The sequence below is a fragment of the Olea europaea genome, chromosome 19 (assembly GCF_002742605.1).
Source record: "Olea europaea var. sylvestris chromosome 19, O_europaea_v1, whole genome shotgun sequence".
NCBI classification, from domain to species: Eukaryota; Viridiplantae; Streptophyta; class Magnoliopsida; order Lamiales; family Oleaceae; genus Olea; species Olea europaea.
The window spans coordinates 11,011,914-11,035,300 of NC_036255.1; the positions used below are offsets into that span (position 1 = coordinate 11,011,914).

At 34.2% G+C, this 23,387-nt stretch overlaps 4 protein-coding genes across 5 annotated transcripts in view; all 4 read right to left on the reverse strand.

The window, feature by feature from the left end:
• Positions 1-2,772: 2,772 nt before the first annotated feature.
• Positions 2,773-3,285, reverse strand: LOC111368351. The gene is made up of 2 exons (XM_022989582.1): positions 3,214-3,285; positions 2,773-3,114 (listed from the first exon to the last, which is right to left on the reverse strand). Exons 1-2 carry the CDS (start codon positions 3,283-3,285, stop codon positions 2,773-2,775), a joined length of 414 nt encoding a protein of 137 aa, XP_022845350.1.
• Positions 3,286-3,498: 213 nt separating this feature from the next.
• Positions 3,499-4,688, reverse strand: LOC111368352. The gene is made up of 4 exons (XM_022989583.1): positions 4,345-4,688; positions 4,134-4,188; positions 3,903-4,043; positions 3,499-3,807 (listed from the first exon to the last, which is right to left on the reverse strand). The coding sequence occupies exons 1-4, from the start codon at positions 4,686-4,688 to the stop codon at positions 3,499-3,501; spliced, it is 849 nt and encodes a 282-aa protein (XP_022845351.1).
• Positions 4,689-13,728: 9,040 nt separating this feature from the next.
• Positions 13,729-18,322, reverse strand: LOC111368824 (ribosome biogenesis protein BRX1 homolog 1-like). The gene is made up of 8 exons (XM_022990291.1): positions 17,998-18,322; positions 17,729-17,870; positions 17,413-17,491; positions 17,135-17,259; positions 16,379-16,480; positions 14,583-14,651; positions 14,406-14,504; positions 13,729-14,216 (listed from the first exon to the last, which is right to left on the reverse strand). The coding sequence occupies exons 1-8, from the start codon at positions 18,192-18,194 to the stop codon at positions 14,085-14,087; spliced, it is 945 nt and encodes a 314-aa protein (XP_022846059.1). The 5' UTR covers positions 18,195-18,322; the 3' UTR covers positions 13,729-14,084.
• A 1,535-nt stretch (positions 18,323-19,857) lies between these two features.
• Positions 19,858-23,387, reverse strand: part of LOC111368825 (WD repeat-containing protein 44-like) — a 12,642-nt gene continuing 9,112 nt past the window's right edge. Inside the window, exon 7 of one of the 2 annotated variants that reach the window (XM_022990293.1) lies at positions 19,858-20,868. In XM_022990293.1, the coding sequence (XP_022846061.1) occupies positions 20,279-20,868 (590 nt within the window). In that variant the 3' untranslated portion in view covers positions 19,858-20,278. The remainder of the gene's footprint in view (positions 20,869-23,387) is intronic. The other variant, XM_022990292.1, reaches the window with a different exon arrangement.

A 23,387-nucleotide genomic window follows, 5' to 3' on the forward strand; every position in this document is an offset into this window, starting at 1 on the left:
TGATAAGAACCTCCACAAGGACAGAAGCTTGTGGTTTTGCGAAGAAGCGGGACATATTATTGGCATTTTACTATAATTATCGTATGCATCCGCTCCATAGTCTCGAACAACATTTGGATCTGCTAGACTGTATTATTGAGATGTTATGGGAGATACACCATAGCTTAAGGGATAAGGTGAAAATACAAAGGTTATATGAAACTGATCCAGAACCTTGGGCCTCAATCATAAATGAGATTGTGCTATGGTCTGACGATGACCTTTCGTATGAAGACCTTACATATTTGCTTCGAGAGAGCTATGGGACTACCCGTGATTTACAGCGAAACTTTAAGAAGACTATAATCTTATTCATGAATACCAGTTTATGAGCTACCAATTCTAGGCTAGTTAAGGGACCGTTGGCTAAGTGCTTTTCGAGAGTTCTAGATGAAAGTTACCAGTTAAGCGGGCTTCAAGGCCTGCGAGGATACTGCGGTCTCCATTTGTTGTCGGGGAAGGAAAGGTACCGCGACATGACAGTAATGTTATTGTATTTGAAAATTATAAAGACCATGTTGAAGAAGCTGATAAATCAGCATTCTTAGGTTGGTTTCAGAGAGGGTATAAACCCAAAAATAGGCATGTACATTTTTCTTATATTTTCAAATACACTGGTCACATAGTCACAGTATCTTGACAGTCAACTTTTGTCAACAGGAAAAAGTTTAATGAGCACGATGACCAAATAAAACCAGCCTTTAGTATTGGCTTATACCCAGTCGGTCACAAGACATGGTTCCACCAGCTGATAGATGCTGAAACGTCTTTAAGCGGTTCGGTATGGTAACGCTTATGTATCTGTTCACTACACATTTTCTTGTTAACCAGTTACACAACATTAAGAACCTCATACAACACTATGCACATACCACTGAGCAGCCCACTGTCATAGAGTCATAACTTTTTAATGTTGTACCTAACTGTGTCCTTCATGTTTAAACAGCACATGGATGCATGCTTCTACTATATTCGTCAAGTAGCAAAATTCGGGAAAGTAAAGTTTAGAACTACAATGACGGACTCTTGGTTCCAGAACAAGATAAAAGATATATTTCCCGCTTTTCAAAAAGACCCTCAAGTTCTATTGTCGGAGAGCAGCTTGATTAAAGCTGTCACAGGTCACCTAATATCCCTAAGCACATCTTGGGCCAATGTAGACTATGTGTTCATGCCACTCCTGCCCACGAACAAAGCTCACTGGATGCTAGGGCTGGTAGAATTTAGAAGCCATACTTTGATGCTGTTCAATTCAGCTGGAAAAACTTATCGTGATTGGAAGGTGCTGGAAGGTATTGAGCCCTATGTGAAGGTATTGCCTGCTCTTATGAAAGTGTTGGGAATTTCGAAAAAAGACCCCAATTACAACGAATCTGAATGCAAGCAAATGAAGGTGACCATTGATAGTACTCTGCCTCAGTAGACGAATGGGTAAGTATGAGACCAACTACAGCAGTATAACTTGTAAATTAATTAATTCATAACATACTATATTGTGTTCTTTTACAGTCATGACTGCGGGGTGTTCGTGATATTGTATGCATTGTATATCCTCCGTGATGGCAGATGTGCTATTCCCCATAAGTTCGATGCTGCAAAATGTAGAATTGATATTGCCTCACTACTTTACAAATACCGAGAACCTTACGTGAAGAAGGCAAGGCAGACTTTTAAAGGGGAGGGGATTGTAATAGAATGACAAATATAAAAATATTTGTAAATGAGTTTTATGCTTCAGTTGGTAGCCTTTTATATTTCTTTCAAGCAGTGGAGGTGTGTGTACTCAATACTGTCATGTGGATGTGAATATACTTTTGCAATACATGGGTGCCCCAACCTTCATTTGTTAATATGTTGTTGCTTGGATACACAGTTGTGCTTTTGGTATAAGATTTGTTTTGCAATGCCGTGTGTAAATAACAGTTCACATATCAACAGTACCAGGTCACAGATTTAATATTCCATTTGGTGGGAGATACTTTGACATGACATATGTCAATAATAGGTCACATATGATATGCATGGCAGGTCACGGATTTAGCACTCATAATATATGATGCAAAGATTAGGTCACAGGTCGAATTGTACATCGGAAATTAGGTCACAGTACCAAGTCACAGATTTAGTATTGCTTTTGGTCGGAGTTTCAATTTATCATGACATATGTTAATAACAAGTCACTTAGTATATGCGTAGCAGATCACGGATCTAGCACTCTTAACATTTCATGCCAAGATCATGTGGTTTCGATTTTTGTCACAGTTTTAGTCTATCATGCCATTTGTAAATAATAGGTCATGTACCTGGCCAATGATTTGATTGTGCTTTTGGTCACAGTTTTAGTTTGCCATGACATATGTCAAGAATAGGTCACATAACAATTACAATAGCATGCCAAGAGTTGGACACAGTTCATCTTATTTATGGAATCTGTGACCTCGACATATATTTGTTCTCCACCACATTTAGGTCACATTTCATGCCTTTACGTGAATTAATGGTCACAATTCAAATATATTGCTGTGTATGGAATCTATAATCATAAATTTACACAACTCTACATTAAACTGAATAAAAAGTGCAGATATACTTCATTTAGCATTTATTACCTTACTATTTAAACACCATTTGTTAATTGATCAATTGAAACACATGTCTACATGTCGGTATGCTAATAAGAATTCAAGAATGTGACCTAACTTTGATAAGTCTTTATCATGTATTGACTTCCGATCAACCGTTCTTACTTAATGGGACCAAACTTGAGCATCTCCTACGGTTGTGACCATGTGCACCACAACGTCCACATCTTACTTTTGGTTTCCCTTCCCTAGATGATCTCTTCCTCTTCTCAATAGGTCTTCCAGAACTCCGCTTCTGGTTAGGAGCTAAAATAATTTGGAATTCTACTTCATCGAGCACTCTCCATTCTTCTGGATTTCCAACAGAATAGACCGAACTTTCATAAGCATTTACATAAGCATCCTTTGTGTAATAATAGAAACAGTAAGAATATGCATCCCTTTTCGTATGTACGATTACAGCCAATGCATGTGGATAAGGCATCAGATCGACCTGCAACATCATGCAAGTGCATGTACGTTACTCAATGTCAACAACAAATGTGGACCTTTCATCGCTCACGGAGAACACTGTTTGGTTGGAAGGAGATACCTGTGAGAGTGTAGTAGCACCAATGTTATGTGTCAGTTTAAACTCAAAAAAGAATAGGTGACAGACATTCATATTTCAGTGCACAATGGTATGTTCAAGTCACAAGACTTCATACTCAGGTCACAGGTTTAGCATTAGTATACAAATTATATATCACCACAAACAAAGTACATAGCGTCACATACGTAAATTAGTGGCCACATGCAATTAATATTTGGACACATAAGCACATACGTACATTCCATGTCACAGACACCTATGATATAATCACATGCATATTTCTGTTTAGTCCACATACACAAACTTCAGGATACATAAGAAAGTTACCCTCAAGTTCCTTAAATCTGAACTCATTCTCCTCATGACGTTCTCGAACTTGCTAGTCAACATCGTGAAATTTCCATGCGCTTCGTCTCTATGTTTACAGAACCAATTTTGCACTGTTTGTCGCAATGACTCCAGCAAGAATACAATGGGGTAATCCTTAGCTACCTTTGTGACTGCGTTTACTGATTCTACAATGTTTGATGTCATTGTAGAGTATCTGTTTGCCGGCATATGTATTCGTGACCACTTTTCAGGGCCTACTTCAACCTGCCAAAATATATCGTAGTATGAGAATAGTATAAAAGGATATATGTGACCACTTTACTGCATGTGATAATGGAGTGCTGTAGTCAGTACAGTACTAGGTAATCATGAATCTTATCATTCATTGCATTCAGTTGTTGCATGTTGTATTCAAATTCTTCTAATGTGTAAGCGCATACAGTAGAATTGAAAGCCTGCGTAATATTTTGCCTTGATTTCCAATAATATAATTTCAAATTCTGCAACAAATGGTACGAGCAGATACCATGGCAACTTTCCGGATACACCTATTATATTGCTTTCTTTATACTGCCATGACGATCCGATACAAAACACAATCCTTCTCTGTACCCATATGCATTATTCAATTTCTCCAAAAACCATCTTCAAGATTTGTCGTTCTCATTATTCCTTACTCCAAAAGCAAGAAAAAATATGTCATTATTTGCATCGTGTGTACATGCTGTGAATAGGGTACCTCCGTAATGACCATTCAAATAAGTATCGTCAACGACAATTACGGGCCTACAATGTTGTCACCCCTGTATTGATGCACCGAGTGCCATAAAATAGTACTTGAACCTATTGTGACTATCGAACTCCAACTCTGTGACTGTACCAGGATTTCTTTGTCGAACCATGTAGAAGAAGCTTGATATCCTACCGAATGATTCCGTCGGATCACCCCTAATCATCTTCAATGTTTGTTCACGGGATCTCCAAGCTTTTGAGTAATTCAAATATACTCCAAGAGTATGTAGCATATCACTGCATATGTCCTTTGGTGTGTATATGATGCGAGCCGATGTGTACTTGTACTTGATGCTAGATGACACAACTGCAGCTGATACTTGTTTGTGTGACGCCAACCATTTGATGCACATGTGTGACTACCAATCTTTTGAATCTTAAATAGATTCGTTTTACCCCATTTTGACGATCGGCATATTCAAGTACATCCTTCCTGAGAACACCTCACTACATATTCTTTCTTGTCGGATCATTCAACCATAAACTTAAACATGTTTCGTATGGCAAAAAATGATAGGCTCAATTTTAAAATATCCTTATCACGGAAAATCCTTCCTTCTTCGACTTGAATAGCATCTGCTATAGAAATAATCGTGACTTCATTGTCACAAATGTGACCTACATGTTTACTTGATGCTTCGCAGATTTATGTGGCCACATCCTGCAACATATAAAGCTCACTGTTACGATAAGCATTATCTGTGACCATGTCAGACGGGTATTCTATTGCTGCATCAATTATGTCAATGATTAATGGGTATTTAGCTGGATCACGATCGACTTCTTTCAGCAGAATGCATGCAAGCACATTGCTGTCATTTTTTATCGTGATTGCAGGCAAATCGTCGTTGAGTATAAACTTCAATGATACTGCTACCTTGGTCGGATCCAAGCTTAACTCTAACATAATCATGTTTACAAGGTTTATATAACTGCATCCACGGTCTACCAACACCAACGCTGACCGAGATCCATGCAACAAACATACGTGCAAGTACACCATTTCTGCAAAATTGAACTTCAAATCCTCACCATTTGAATATATATTTTTTATACCTCAATTGTGAAATGGCGTTAAGTATACACCTTAGATATGAATTTTTTCCGAAAGAAAAACAATTTTTTAAGAGTAGTTTTTTTAAGAATGTGTGGTTAAAAAATAAAATAAATATTTTGAATTTACGTGCAAATGTTGAAAATGAGTTTGAGAAAAAATGAGTTTTAAAATAATCAAACTTGAGAAACTTATATTGATTTTTAATTTGGCAAGAGATACAAATTGCAATTTTCTTCGTTTTCCAAATCGTACTATCTTAGGCCCCGTTTGGAAGTAATTTTGAGAATTGATTTTTGACCGTTAGGAGAAAAGTGGGGGCCATCTGTGAGAAAATAAGTCAAACTTTACGGCGGAAATAATTAAATAACGATCAAAAAATCAATTTTTTTTGTGAAAAATCAGTCCTAAACATTCTCTAAATCTTCTTACAAAATATGACATCAGAATTTTGGGACACTTTCAGCCCTATATTCATAGAAAAGAATCAAGGATGCAAGGATTGCAGGTGTACAATTGTCATTTATTAATAAACTTACCATTTAAATACTCATCTTTGAATGACACATTACAAAATATCTAAGTCAATAAAACTTTGTTTGATAAAAATTCAACAGGATAAAAAATCAAACGAATGAAAAAGTATACGGGTACTTTTTGAGTATTAAAAATAAATGTTACATTATTAAAATCTTGCTAGAAAAATTCAGTGCGATAAAACTTAAAGGAAAAAGAGTACAGCTACTCACCCTAATATAGATTATTGAAAATCTTTAAATCGAAGCATTCCAATCTCATGAACCAATTTCTTGAATGTAGATGTCGATAATGTTTTTGTGAATAAATCGACTATATTGTCACTTGAGCGAATTTATTGGACATCAATGTCGCAATTCTTTTGAAGCTCGTGTGGTTGAAATTTTTTTAGAGAAATATGCTTCATCATGTCACCTTTGATATAGTCTCCTTTGAGTTGTGCAATACAAGCTACATTGTCTTTATACAAGATTGTTAAACTAACTTTTATTGAAGTTAACCTGCATGATGTTTGGATATGATGGGTGATGTTCATCAATCATACACATTATTTGGCTACTTCATGGATTGCAATAATTTCATAATGCTTAGAAGATGTTGCTGTCAAAAATTGTTTCACAGATTTTCATGATATTGCTGTTCCTCCACCTGTAAATATATATCTTGCTTGTGATTTAGTTTTATGTGGGTTAGAGAGATAATTTGCATCTGTATATCCCACTAAACTAGATCCCAACTTTTTAGACTATAATAATCACAAATAAATAGTGCCCTTTAGGTGACAAAAAATATTTTAACACCATTCCAATATGTTTGAGTTGGTGTGGAGTTATATCTTGTTAGGAGATTTACAAAAAAGTTATGTCGGGTCGAGTGTAGTTTACAAGATAAATTAATACTCCAATTCTATTAAGGTATGGCACTTCAAGACCAAGAATCTTTTCTCCATCTTCAAATGGACGAAATGGTTCCTTTTTCACATCAAATGATTGAACATCCATAAGTGATGTCAATGGTTTGAACTATTCTTATAAAAACGTATTAAAACTTTTTCTCTATATATAGATTGATGAACAAAAGTAATCTTTCTGGGAAGTTTTCAAGTCGTAACCCAAGACAAAAATTGATTTTTCCCAAATCTTTCATCTTAAATTTATTTTTTAAATAATCTGCAGTTTATTTAGCTCTTCAAGAGTTCTATTTAAATACAATATTTGTTTCTTTATGAAAACACATTGGCAAGTATCGTCATTTTTATAACCCTTTTCAAGAAATATTTGCTAAGACGATTATACCACATGTATCCTGATTGTTTCAATTCATACAATGATCTTTGTAGTTTAATTGAGAACATAGTTCTCAGGTATGTATCATTTTTTTCCTGATACTTTAAGTCCTTCAGAGACTTTCATACATATGTCACTATCGAGTAAACCATACAAATAAGCAATTACTAAATCCATAAGCTCATATCGAGCTTTTGTGATACAGTCAAACTAATTAAGAATCTAAAAGTGATGATATCTTTTACAAGAGAACATGTTTCCTCATAATCAATTATTGGTCTTTGTGAGAAATCTTCAGTTACGAGTCGGACTTTGTATTTTGTAATTTTATTATTATCATTTCTCTTTCATACAAAAATCCACTGTATCAAACAGGGATTACATTTTCACGCGTTCGAACTACAAATCCAAATACTTTATGTTTCTCTAATAAATTCAATTCTACCTGTATTGTTTCTTACCATTTTGGCCAATTATTTTTTATATTAATTAATAGTCTTTAACTGGCTATGATTCAAGATCCTCATTTTGTATAATATCAAGAGCTACGTTAAAGGTGAAAATATTGTTTATAACAAAATTATTTCATTCCCATAATTTGAGAGGAAGCATAACTGATTACTCAAGTTCGAGAATCGGGATCTCCAGATCCAGGAGAGCTAGATATGGATAAGGGGGCATGAAATACATAGGGTGAGCTACAACAATGGTTAAAGAGCCTAACATAGCTGAGAGAATGAGAGGTTAGCTATACAATAGGTGATGTTATTTCTTTAGTAGATAAGAGTGATGATGCTATTCCTAATAGTAGTCTATGTGCTATTATTATCAACCATGCTCTTAGTCAAATTGCTACGGTTGTGTCTTGTGTCTAGATGACTTGGAATTACTATGTCGCGATACGTTGAGTCGAGGCTTTGAAATTCTTGAGTTAACTCCAAGTGAGGCCTCTCCTCCTTGTCCAGCAGATCTGATGGTGTAAGATAACATCTAATTTATTAAAATCTCATTATTTTCGAACACTCGTGGTTCTTTAGGGACCATATTTTAATATTTAATTGATCAATTTTTTTAGTGCTTACTTATTCCGAAGTTTTTGGTTTGTTTTTCTTGTATTTTTCTTTTTCGATGTATAGAGTCTTTTGAACCACTTGATCAACCACGCTTTTGACTTATTTGAGATTCATTTGTTACAGTAGATTATCCTTTAGGGACATCAATATTTGCTAAAATATTATCTACTGAAATATAAGACTTTCTCACTTCTATTGTGTCTACAAATATATTAGGTAATTGATTTGTAACTCTTTGCAAATGAATAATTTTTTCAACTTCTTGCTTATATTGATTGTTGCGAGAATCAAAGTGAGATAGAGTCGTTTCATTCTAATAAATTTTACATGATTTTTCAGGATGTAGTTTTTCCCCTCTCAAAGTTGGAAAATCATTTCATCAAAATGACAATTTGCAAAATGTGTCGTAAATAAATCACCCGTTAAAAATTCAAAATACCTAATAATAGATAGTGAATCAAAACCCACATAGATCATAAGTCTTCGTTGGAGACCCATTTTAGAACATTGTGGAGGTGGAATATGGGTTTGGACAGTACAACAAAAAATCCGTAGGTGAATATTGATAATAGGCAGTTTGTATAACACGAACGAATCATGCAATATATAATATGGTATGATCTCAAATAGAAGTTTTCATAAATAATGATCTAACAATAAATTGTAGACGTTTAATAAATGATTCTATTAAACCATTTTGTGTATGGACATGAGCAACCGAATGTTCAATAATAATCTCAATTGACATACAATAGTCATCAAATGCTTGTGATTTAAAATTCGTCAGCATTGTCAAGACGAATAGTCTTAATTGAGTAATCAAGGAATTGCGCTCGTAATTTTATGATCTGAGCAAGAAGTCTAGCAAATGCTACATTCCTAATGAAAAGTAGATAGATATGTGATCATCTAACTAAAGAATCAATCAATTAATACCATAAGAATCAATCAATCCACGTGGTGGGTATATTGGCCCACGTATATATCTATGAGTTCTTTTCAAGAAAATTGAAGATTCAATATTGACCTTTGTAGTCGAAGGTTTAATGACTAACTTACTTTGCGAACAAACTACACATGGATAATCATTAGGTAAAAGAATCTTCTGGTTCTTTAAAAGACATTCATGTGAGTTGTTTGTTATTTGACGCATCATTATTGCTCTTATCCAAGTCGATTATGTCAGAGTATGAAATTTTTTGGATCATGACAATATTTGATTCAATCATTTTTATGAATGTATAATATATGCCAGATGAGAGTTAATAAAATTTTTCTTTTATCTCCTTTTGACCAGATATGAAAAAAATTATTCAAAGATATTCAACATTGTTTTTTTGCATCGTTTCATTGTGATATCCATTGCAACGGATATCTTTAAAACTAAACCAATTTTTTCTGAATTTGCTAAAATGAAGTGCAAAGTCAATATATAATTTTGTATTATTTGATAAAAATAATATAAGTTCTTTCAGAGCATTTAATGATATTCGATGCACCTGATATCGTATTAACATTATTTTCTACTAATGTTAAGTCTAAAAAAATATTTTTTATATTGAAGAATATTATATGTACTTTCACTATTAATCAAACCCGTGTTTTGACAATCCATCATAAATATATTTTTAAAAATAGTTAAATTTAAATTTAAAAAGGTAAACATAATTCAACACTGTAAAATTAATGATGCATAATAAAGTTAAATTTATTTATTTTTATTTTTTTTTGTGAAAAGTAAAAATATAATTCAAGTTAAATTTTTAAAATAAAGAGAAATACTATGAATATAGAAAATAAGCTAATCTATATCTTCCATCATACCACCCCCAATCAATATCCCCATTTGTATTAACAAATAAATCGAAAACATCCAAATGAGTCACATCATTGAAACCATCATAATCAGCAAAATTTATTTCTACTTTCCACTTTCCATTGATTATTTTTTGTAAAGATCCACAAAATGTTTTACTGTACGATAGATACATGCCCAATATACTTTCATTCCATATCTAAAGTCGTGATCCTTTTTGGATGTGTTACTTTCGTTTGTTTTATACCTTTTGAAGCCTTGTTGTAGATAATTTTGTTGATTATTTCATCCATAGTTTATTTCACGTGCACGCTTCCGCATCCATATTCACGTCCACATTCTTGTCTTGATATTACATTTGCTTCAGGTAATGCAACACCATTTGCCTAAGACAATAATACAGAACCAATTGGACGTAATCCATAATTTTTCATCAATAGTTCATTATTTTGTTTAGCTACAAGCATGCAAAATATAAGTTTTAAGAATCTTTTGAAACCACGCTCACGATATTGCTGTTGCAAGAGCGCATTCGAGGCGTAAAAGGTGGAAACAAAATTTTTCCGACATATCTTCATTAGTGATTTTTTCTCTACGCAATGTCAATTCTAAATATATTCAAAACAGTTTAGAATTGTACTTACTAACAGTTTTGAAATCTTGCAAATGAAGGTACATCCAATTATAGCAGGCTTTGGGGAAGACTATAACTTTTCGATAATCAAATCTTTCAGTTAATTTTTTCAAAGAACTAGTGAATCTTGCTTAGTGAGATATTCAATTTTCAATTCATCGTAAATATGATGATGAATGAAGATGTGTGCTTTTGCATCATCCTGTAAGAATTATTTGTTTTCTTCTTTTCTTGTCTATCCCAAACCTTTTGAAATAAGATGTATATTAGCATCGAGTCCCCATGATAAATAATTTTGCCAGATATGTCAAGTGCAGTAAACTTAAATTTTGTGATATTTGCCATTTGATTAACTACACAATAAAACAAAAGAAAATACAAATAGCTTCGAAAAATATCATTAAACATCAATAATAGTTAATCAAGTAGTCAACACGACATAAGTCACGTGTTTTCCTTCAAGGATAAAAACTAGTTTAAAATAATATGTTTTTCGAAATATGTGATATTTCGGGAACACATTATATTTTATTATTGATTATTCAATAGCAATATGTCAATATTTTTCTGAAATATTAAAAAAATATAATTCATGCTTTTTAAGAGTAAATAGTATTTTTCTATAATATTAAAAAATACAGTTCATGCTCTTATGGAGCAAGTAATATTCTTAAAAAATATTAATTATAATATTGTACTATTTTAGGAGTGGCAACAACATACACTTTATAGTTATACAAAAATAAAAAAATTACTAGTGAAGTTAAGGATAAAAAGAGCATTCAGAAAGCATGTATGAAAGAACCATGATTTAAAGCATAATTAAATATCACAACTACAGTCGAAATTTATTACATAACTTAAAGCATGATTAATTATGTTCGAAGTAACAAATTAAAGCATGATTTAAAACTGTATTATTGAGTAAATTTATTTTGAGCAATAATTAATGTGTTGAACCAAATAATCAATGAACAATTGAGCAAAACATAAACCACCACACACATATTTGCGCGATTAATAAGCAACCAATTATAATATGTCTCACTGTAGAAACATGAGAAACAAGTAATTAATGGAGATGAGTATGTGCTTGTACTACAAAAACCAAAAAGAAATTCATTTAGATATCAAGAAAATTACAAAAGCCATATAAAATACATTACATAGAAATTGAAAATGCACATATTTGACATTATCATGCATACGTGAAAAAAATTAAACGTTACCAATTTAATTTCGATACACTTAACACGTGATTATGCTTTAAAAAATTAACACATTCACTAAACTTTAAAAAATTAAACTTTCGTGCAGATAATGTATTATGAAAACAGAGAAAAATAGAATAGAGGATAAAAGTCAATAGATTTGTGCGACTTATTTCAGAACCAAAATCCTATATTTATATGGAAGAATTAGAAATACAACGACAAGGGTTACAAGGATACAATTGTTATTCACTAATAAACTTATCATTTACAACAGTTTCCTTTTAATTGACAAAAATGCTATTGTCTTCTATTTCGTATTTCCTTTATTATGCATCAAAAAATGCTCCTTTATTATCAAAGAAAGTATTGACTATTGAAGCATTTTGTTCACAAGTCCTTAATGCTCCAAGAATTTAAGACAGTCCCAAGAGTGCTTACCCAGAAAATTGCTGAACTTTGGCATTTCTTTATATAAACCTAACTGAAAAATGTAGAATTTTTTTTACATATATATAAATGAGAATTCATGATGGTTCAAATTATGCAATAGGAAAAAACAATGGGTTTAGCAAAGTGTGTACAAGGGGGGTTCTTGGTTTTTCTCTGTTTGACCATTTGCTCTGCTAGTAGACTCCTTTTGGACTCTGCAGACTTCAAGGAAGCAAAAAATGGACAATCCCATGTGGCAAGTGCAACTACGGTCGGCGACGGCAGTGGTAGCTTGGGAGTAAGTCTCAACATGGCCCACGTGGTCCATAGCGAGCCCATAAAGAAAATTGGTGAAGCCAACATGGTCCACGGTGAGCCCATTATTAATCCATTCTCCTTTTATGCGACCCTCAAGAAAGAGAGTCGAAAAGCCCACGTGGTCCATAGCGAGCCCATAAAGAAAATTGGTGAGGCCAACATGGCCCAGAGCGAGCCCATTAATCCATTCTCCTTTGATGTCAACCTCGTGAAAACAAAAGTTGGTAATGCCCACGTGGTTCATAGCGAGCCTATAAAAAAAGTTGGTGAAGCCAACGTGGCCCATAGCGAGCCCATTATTAATCCATTCTCCTTTGAATTCACCCTCAAGGAAAAGCAAGATGGTGAAGGTGAAGCCAGGTCAACAAACCAGAGGGCAGTAAGTGAACCCGAACCACTGGTAAACGAAGTGCACAAGATCGAAGATGGACTTCTCTTGCAAGAAGCAGCACCACCGCTTGATTAGCTGCACGGTACAGAAAATGGTTTCATGCAAGCTGCGATAACACCACCAATTTAAAGTTCCCGGGATAGAACATGAGAGGTTTCTCGTAAGCCACATAAACAAGTGCACAAAATATAAGATGGTCTTGTGTAAGCTATATAAAGATAATGATTGCACCCCAGTCTATTGACATTACTATGTGATATGTAACATTTTTACTTGAAATAAGCAAAAGCCAAAAAATTAGTCTACCCATGATTTGTGCGACTTTTGTCGTGATAACACCAAAAATTTTAACGTTAGAAAATGGGACAGTTCCCAAATACACTGCAGTCATCTTCAAGAACCCAAACATAATTCACACGATGTGCATAACCAGAAAGAGAAATAGTTATGTTAAATATTGACTTAACGTTTTTTCTTCACCAGTTCATCAAATGGAATGATTATTTCTCGAACATTGCTTAGGTCCAGTTCAACTTGATCTCGCGACAAGGTTTATAACAAAGACAAGCTATAGTTCTGTCATTTTCGTAAGCAGGCAGCAAAAGCGTACTGTAATGTAAAATAGCACAGTAACTCACCGGTAACAAGAAATAATCTGAAATTCAAATTATACCAATCATTTAGATTCAGTACAGCATATCATATCTTCAGTTGACAGTTCATGAACTTTTTTGGTTTAATCCTTCTTATTCACTTAGAAACATAAATTAGTCAAAAGAAACCCAAGTATTGGCATTAAAAATTTTCCTATTCGAAGTAATACTCGTCCACTGGAAGCAAATGTGAAGTAGATGAACCATATGACCAAAAATTTAGCGGAGGAAATCCTACATGAGTCACCTCTCACACAAGAAGTTCATCCATGCAATTGCTGCTAAGCATCGGCAATTAGCTTCTCTCTTTCTCTCGTGGTCCACTAAAGTAGCACCAATAAATATCATTCCTTCCACATATCCGCAAATTCATCAACCTCCAAGGGATTTGCCATCTCATGCATCTTCCTCCTTGCCTTGGCTTTAACTTTCTTTGCATATTTTCCAGCCTTCTGCTTTTTCTCTAATGATCGAATCTGTAAGCACATGTAAGAAAAAAACATCAAGAGGTGAATGGCAAACCTCATGCATTGAGAAATGCCTTCACACACCAGCTGATTGTTTATGTATAGCATCAAAATTATTCATTAATAGCCTTCAAAAAAAGTTAACTGTGCTAGAACATAAAGTACTAGAATACAAAAATTAATGCTAGAAGAGCTCACCTGGTTTGGTGAAACATAAAATGGATTCTCATATAATGTTGGACCTCCAAAACTGCCACCAAATATCTTGATTGGGTTCAAACAAAACCTTGGACCAACCTATCCATATGAGTTAGAGGGATTTAGTTTAGATAACATATGTGTATCCCATCATTCAGTAAGGGATTCAAAACAAACCTCAACTAGTGTCATCTTTTCCAAGTCCCCGTGGTCTATTTTTTGTCCTCCACTATGAGGACAAGATATCTTCATCAAAAGCAAAGACATTGAAATGAGTTTTGAGAAATATGAAACTAATTCTATTAATAATTCGAACTAAGAAAAATGCTAAAGCACTCTTGCAGCTGGTTCAGCAAACCTAAAACATATATATATTTTGTAACTCACACAATTGCATTTTTTCTTTGTTTCATGGGATGAGGGAGAGGAGTAAGGGGTTTGAGAAATAGACTCTTCTTTTACAACTTCTGACCACAGAATGTTAATTATCTATAAACTTTAAGTTCATAAGAACTCACAACACTAGCACACGCTAATGCAATTTTTTGAGCATAAATTACAGCAACAATGACTTCCTCAGAGAGATAGAGGAGAAAAATAGACAGAAAGATGAAATCTTAACATAGACAAATTAAGTACATGTATCTTCCAGGGTAAAAGATAAGGAAAAAAAATAAAAATCAAAAGTATAGTATTAACAGATACAAGGAAACTGCACGCGCATTGGCACTCATTGCTACTAAAGAGAACAAAATGGGAAGACCCACTTAGCAAATTTGATAAGAGGCATGTTACTGATTTAGAATATTGCTGGTTCTCAGTTCGTCAAGTTACAAACTAAGAAAATTCTGATGAGCAAACCAATGCAACAACTGAACCAATTCCCATGAAGGGGTTGGTGAAATATATTAGAGTATATTATACAGTATACAGTACAAAAAATTAAACTAATTGTAATCATAACTTGAAGTCACAGAGAATGCATGCTCAACAAGGTGTGGACATGCCGTCAACGTCCCTAGTGATAATTCATGATTCCAATGGCAAAAGAAACGCAGAAACATATTTTGCATACCGGTCACTCTTCAGAGGGATCATGGCATCAATACGCAATACTTTATGGACAAGCATGTGCATGTACAAAATCAATTATGCACATGCTTCTGCTGCACATTAAAATTTCTTATAATGTACCAACTATATCTGTGTGTAGGAGCATTGAATTACACAAGCATAGTGATGGCAACGGGGCGGGGCGAGGGCCGCCTCTCCCACCCCATACCCCTCCCTGCCTTTGACAGGGTGGGGCAGGGTAGTTTTCTTGCCCCGTTTAAATTTATTTATTTATTTATTATTATTATTTATATATATATATATTTCGAGTTCAATAAAATACGGATAACATTCAAGTTAAACTTTTAATAAAGAATACCCTTACTTTATGTAAATTTAAGTTTTTGTTTTGGGATAAAATTATTTATAGTGTAAAATGATTTTTAGAGAATGTGTGGATAAAAAGTATGAAAAAATTATAGGTCTACATGTAAATTATGTTATTAAAAAAATTGTGATAGAAAATAAATTTAAATAAAAAAGATTTTGAAATATGTTGCATAGATGAACTCTAAATATGTTATAATAGTTATAATTAAGTATGTAAACAAATAATTAACAAACAATTAGCTAATTAGTAACAAAATTATGATAAATTAAGGGTTGGATGAACAAATAATTAGAAATTTTCTATCTTCATATTTCCAAGTATTAAAAAAAAAAAAAATCACGGGGCGGGTTCGCCCCGCCCCGCGACGGGACGACCATCTATGGCCCGCCCCGTGCCTCGCAACGGGACGAGTTTTTTTGCCCCATTCGGGGCTGGGTAAATTGCCATCACTACACAAGCATAAAACTAATCCTCTAATCAACAATGGATTATTAAAGAAATCAGAATCAGTGTGCAAATCATCACCAACCTGATAATTCCTGAACCATACGTGGTCATCAGCGATTGAAAAAACAAATACATGATCATGGTAAGGTTTAGATTTCCTGTGGTCCTTCGGAGTGCCAAATATCTGAAGAGGGAAAGAACGCTGAAGTTTAGAAGATAGTTCAGCTATGACAAAATGAACCTTTAAGCACCAGGTAAACATATTGAGCACTCAATGTTATAGAGTAAGCAACCAATTGAAATATACAGTATATCATCAAACTTCAGACACAACTTTAATAGAGACGTATGACATATCCATCAATCACACTGATTAAGCTGGTCATATAGACATATTACATATGTATGACGACATCAGGAATATATGAACAAAAAAATTTCTTGATCTGTATCATAACCCGATTTATTTGAGTAGCAGATCCAACACTTTAGAGATTTTACAACATGTGGGAACTAAATTCTTAACTCTTTTTCAATAGAGGATTAAAATGAGTTTTCATGTATCAGATTTTCCAGAATAACTATCTCAATTTATGCATAGAAATCAAGCATACCATCCATTTAGATAACAATTTTATAATAATATATGAAACGAATTTTAAAAAAAAGATAGTACCATGAACAATTCTAGTGACAATTATCTAGTTATATTCCTCAAAGTCTAATCCATGCAAAAACATTCCAGCATATTACTGAAAAGCTAATATGAGCAACATAAAGTGCTTCATAGGAGTAGTCAGCTGCAAAGCATCGTGCTTTGAATAGTGGGAGGTCATACCTGTGTGATCATTTCCTTTAACAACTGCCAGTGGGGTTTCTTATCAAAATTGGATGAAAAGGTCAAAATAGGACGGGAACCCTTAAGATGATTTCCAGTAAGCTTCAATTCCTCCATCGTGTGCACTAAGAACATCGAAATAATATTTTCCATAATTAAGATATATTCTACATAGAAAAGAACCTGTGGGAGGGTGTTGATAAATCAGGAGCTATAAAAAGTGGGATACATTAGGGAACTACATAGCAATGACATGAATTATCCTTAAAATCTGATACCTGCATTGACTAAAAGCTTGACAGATGGCCCGTTGGGGCACTTGGCCATCCATAAATAGAGGTCTTTACCTTTCCTACACTGAAATGAAAATGAGAAACTGCATGAGACCGTGACAAGCAAGATATGGCTAACTTGAACTTTATCATATTTCTATGTCGTCAATGACTCATAATCACCAAACACGTTTGGAAATCGGTAAATTAAAATTGGTATAATTATGGCACGAGCCAAACCCAATAGAAAATTGAAATTTAAAAATTTCACGATAACATTCGAAGAAGGGAATCAAACTGAGGCATAAAATTACAAAGTTACCTCAAAAAACAAACAAGAAGAGCAGCTCTTGAGCTCCACTAGCTCATTCAAAGTAGCACCTTTGCTTTCTTTGGACTCAACCTTGTTATCTTTCTTACAGTGTGGTAAAAGATCTACCAAGTTCAACATCAAATGCCTATACCTATATTGACAACCACCGCCAAAGAAAAAAATCAGAATCATTAACATTAATTAGGCAATAAAATTCCCAAAGCTGGAATAAAATTTGTTAGTTTGTGCACAAATTCAGAACACAAGAAAAATCGAACCTGAAGCTAATGCGTCGGGAACAAGTGACCAAAACTTTCTCTTTGTTTCTAAAACACACAGAATCATTTTGGCTCTTATCATCATCCCCATTGTTTTTCCATCCCAAAAGTGTTCTTTTGGGCCTTTCTTCCGCAGTTTCATCTTTCTTTACATTGGCTACAGCCTCAGTTTCACTGTGTTTTCGCTTCTTTCCCATTTGAAATCTCTAGAATAAAAAATTATAAGAAAATTTTAGTTCAAAACCACAGAACCTCCGAGAGGTAAGCCTGTCTTTTTGTATATAACAGATAACTGTTGCAGAATGGGGGAGAAAGGATAAAACCGTACGCTCAAACCCTAGACCATAAATAAATGGGTTTTGACATTCTGGGCCTAGGCCATGTCGAACAGGGCAAGCTACGGACCCGTCCCTTTTGAAACGAATAATGCTCCAATTTAGATGACGCTAGATGATAGATTAAATGAAAAGTAAAATTAAGTGATTTATTTAATTTCATCGATCATTTAATGACACATTAATGCCACTTCGACTCGGGTTGTAATGCCAATGAGGTTAAATACCATTACTCTTTTGGAACTATCAACATATGCAATTAGGGGTAAAAGTGGGACGAGCGACTTGTCTTATTAAATAAAAATATAATTTTAGTAAAATGTTATGGCTTGTCCCATCAATGGATGAGCTCATGGAACGAGTTGAGTTAGATTTTGGCTGAGCGATCCAAGTCGAACCCACGATGGATGAGTTACATTGTACACGATCTAACGAGATACATTCATCCAACAAATTTTGTTTAAATATGCACATTAATATCCTCTCGTGATTTAGATGCATCACCATTATCGTTACAGCATTACCACCTATTGTTGATAGGATGAAGTGGAAGTTTTATTCTAAATATTCAATCAGCATACTTTGAAATGAGAGACAAATATTATCTCGCACTTTTGTATATATTATTTTTGCTAATTTAAAAATATAAGTGCAAAGGAGTTCTTTTACCCATATTCACATTTTTTTTAAAGTGAAATTATCTCGTCGAGGACAAAATGTGCTAATTAATAAGTTGGAGTTTGTATTAATAGATTGAGCAAGTTTACTAAAGATTCTTATCCAAATTTGACAAGTCAAATATTTTTAAACCTATTAGAAAAATGGCTTCTTTAAGCTTAGGTACAATTTGAAAGATCAAAGTTGATTCGTGGGTTGCAGATTTATAGTATTCTCAACACATAATATATTTTTGCAATTTTCATTCTCTGTTTGTTTATATTCTTGTTGAAATTAAAAAAAATTATATTATTATAACAAAAACTACAAGCTTCTCAATCAAAAATCAGGCCTCATGGAGCTGGATTATCATCTTCTTTGGCAAAAGATTAGTTGGAATGATGAATTTTAAGCCAAACCAAAGAGTTCCCCCTTATTTTAAGCCTTTAGACGATGGCTAGAGTTGTACAACCACCGCGAATGACTTTCTTGGACCGAATTCTCTCGGCAATTCAATCAGTCCATCCGTGAAAAGAATCAGAGGATGAAATATGTACCTTGCTCTTCAGTTTTTGCAAGCGAAACTCCAGAGGCTCGAATCCTTAACAGATGCGCCAGTTTTTACCTGCAAAAGAACATGGGAAAACTAACCACCTTTTGATTGGAGAATGGTCAAGGAAGCAGAGAAGCAATCTTTAGAGCCATGATAAACTCGTGACAAAATTGAAGGCAGTCTTCAATATGATAATTCTATGGTCTCTGCCTGTGCATGGATTCAAGCTCTTGTTGTCTATTGAGATAAGTTCTTGTGTTGATTTACCTGACGCGGTTATTACACAAGACTAGCTGTATATTATTGTTATACGTATTAAAGAAAGAAAAATATTTCAATCACAAAATCTTGTTACAGAGGAAAGTACACAGTTGATCATGAAGTTGAAATGCCTGCCTACTACAGAAACTACCACTTCACCACCAATTCCATGCCCAATTTTATTTATACACTGCCAGGATAAAATAAATGAATTGATAAAGAATTTTGTTTAGATTATCATGCTCGTAACTCTACAATTGCCGATTACAGAAATTAAATCGGTTTCTTAACATCTCCTTCACTTTTCCTTTCTTTTTTTTTCGACCTTCTCAATTCTGATAAATCTACTTTTTCTCAAGGCCAAGTCAGGAAGGCTCCTCAACTGAGGCCCAAATCCAACCGGCACTAAGTACAAGAAACAAAGAAAAGTCGCTTAGATTACACATATCCTCACCGGATATCTGTACAGATTTCATCAAATTCGGATTGGCAATCCAAAATTCTGGAAAGTTCTGACTTCCCCCCCAAGGCCTGCAGTTACAATGACCATACCCCAGGCTGATCTGTTTTGGATAAGCCCATTGGAGAAGTCAACACTAACACGAGGACTGCGGTTCTTACAAGCAGAAAGAAGCTTTTCTTCTGGCCATGTTACTATTCCATCAAAGAGGCAGTTGTTTGTAGCATTAGAAATAATCCCGTTAAGTGGACTACCACTGCCCCGAGATCCCAAAGGAGAGCTCTCGTTAATATTAGTCTCCTCTTCAACTGGTGTGGGCGGATGGTTGTCTGTTGAAACCTCATCGAAATAACCATTTTGCCCTCCAGAACAAGTATCTTGAAATCCCCATGTGTCAGCAATACCAGGCCAAGGGATTGCCACCGATACATCTTGACAGTGAAAATGCTCGTAAGACTGGATCACAGTTACACCTTTGTTTCCATTTGGTCGTGATTCACCTTCATGCTTCCAGATGTAAACAGAAGAATCATCGCTGGCACTTATTACATATCTTCCATTTGCCGTAATGGAGGCTGAGATTTGGCTGTTTGTGTTATGAAACCCTGTCAAAAATTCAGCAAAAGATCTATTGTTGGCTGCAAGGGTTGAAAATCTTCAAATGATACACAATTTGGCATAGGGATAGCTCCCAACAATGGCTTCAAACATTTACTAATTACTACCAGAATAGGTAAAATTGAACTATCTTGAAAACAGCAAAACAAATCATTTAAAAAGAATCGCTTGACTCCCTCGAAAAGATGACATTTTCAGGTTTTTATTATAATGGCTCCGTTTGGTACCCATTTTTTTCAAAATGCATTTTTCTCTCTCTTCTTTTCAACCATACATTCTTTATTAAAATAATATTACACGTAAATCAAAAACTTTTCTTATTTTTCAACCACACATTTCCCATCAATTTACTATTCAAAATTACATAAAAATGTCTCCCAAACACCATGAATATGTAGTTGTGATAACTAACACCACCAAGCTCTTGACAAGTATTCGATCACGAAATAAGACCTCCAAAAGTAGTCCTGGAGTAACAAAGTGATTTAGATCAAAGCTAAATAAGGTTTTACATTCTGTAAGGACAAATAATATAGGAAAATGCAGGCCTAGATGCAAATGACGATCTGGAAGGGGAATATATTCAGATACTGGGGATGGATAAATATGAGAATCTTCAAAAGATTCAGTGATCACTGATGTACTCTATTTACTTCTTGGGGTGAAATTGCAGGATTCAAAATAGAATATATCCAAATCAGCAAAAACAAACCACGTTCACTGATAGGAGGAGGCACCAATGACTTGTGTATCTTGATCCCAAATGTGAAAACTAAACAGAACTTCCTTCTTATTAAGTAGCCAGAAATAAACTGCAATGACCACATCCTAACGAATTTGAAAAGTAAGAACAATCACATTGCAACTCCAAACACCTTCAGAAGTTACAACTTTCATGAACTTCCGTTATAACTACAACTGTAAGAATTTAAAAGAATCCTCTCCCACTTTCAAGTACTAGTGGAATTGTAATGCTGTGTAATTGCATACCTTTGAACTTGTGAACAAGATCAACACCATCCACAACTCGAATTCGTGAATCTGCAGATGTAATGAGAACTTCTGATGAACTCCCTGGTGCAAACTGTTCCAAGAAAAATATCAGTATTCATAAGACTAGATGGACTTGCACTTCATTTCTCAAAAATAAGAGAAGGTCATGTGTGGCTAAAGAAGCTATTATAGTCTAAAGAAGATAAAAGTGCATGCAGTGCGAATATCCATTAAATTATTACCTGGAAACCAGTAATTTTCTTATGATGAGATTTCTTCTTCTTATTCTCCAGATTGATCTGACTTTTTTGCTGTAATTTATTTTCTGGAAACAGGAAGCACGTAAATAAAAGGTGCACCAACCCTTGAACAGAATGTTTCACTTTTTTTGTATAATTAACATGAAGTTATAATCTCAAACCTGTTGTGATGTATAAGTGGCAACTCCCCTTGTATGAGCCAACTAGTGCACCCTTCAAAATCAACAACAATATCTTTAACTGGAGCATGTCCATAAGGTAAGCATTCATGCTCTAACCTACTCAGACAACATAAATTAAGTAGCAATTACAACATTTACAGTACCAAACCTGGCCATCCGGTGTATAGCAAGCTGCAGTGACCATTTCATGCAGATCACTCCAATCAACAACCTGGTGATCAGGAATGCTCCATATGCGCACCTTGCCATCCAGAGATCCACTGATGAAGTATCTATCATCAACAGGATTAAACTGGATGCAGGTTACTGTATAAAAGGAAATCCAGAAGACATTGTAATCAGTCAATTGATGAATTAAGATTTAACTATATCCGTTCAATTATAAGTAGCATTGTGCAAAAGTTATAAAACTATGTAGGGTTCAGGTATACAGGAAAGAAAGAGAATTCAGGTATACAGGGAAGAAAAAATTCAAGTATATTGGAAAGGGAAAGTACCATAAGCATAATATTACACAAGAAATATGGATGCTATGAAGTCATGCAAACCACTATTGAACATTTAATAAGCATGACAATCACAATAATAACTCTATCAGTTACATAACTGCTCCAATCCTGAAGTGCGCAACAAAGACCACCTCAAGAAAACAAAATCTGATCATCTAAGACAACCTTGTAAACCAACTTCTCATATTTAGGTTTGTCTCCAGCTTGTTTTTCTTTGTTTATTAACCACATTCCTGTAAATATGTCAAGATCTTATACAGAGGCAGCTTTAGGGGGCAGCCACCCTAGCTGGATTCGCTGGGGAGATTTTTTTTTATTTTTTATTTTTTGCTGATAATAGATAGAATTTTTAGATTATATATTTGATAATTCATATTAACAACAATACTGGTTAGCCCTTCCGCTATTGAATTGGAGGTCTTGTATTGGAAACTCTTCAAGAGCAATATTTTTTATAATTTTTGTATTTCAACAATTTTTACCAAAACAAATGTACGAAAGGTGATTTGAACCTACTACATTTCTCAAGCATATTGATCACTTTACCATCATGGAACTTATT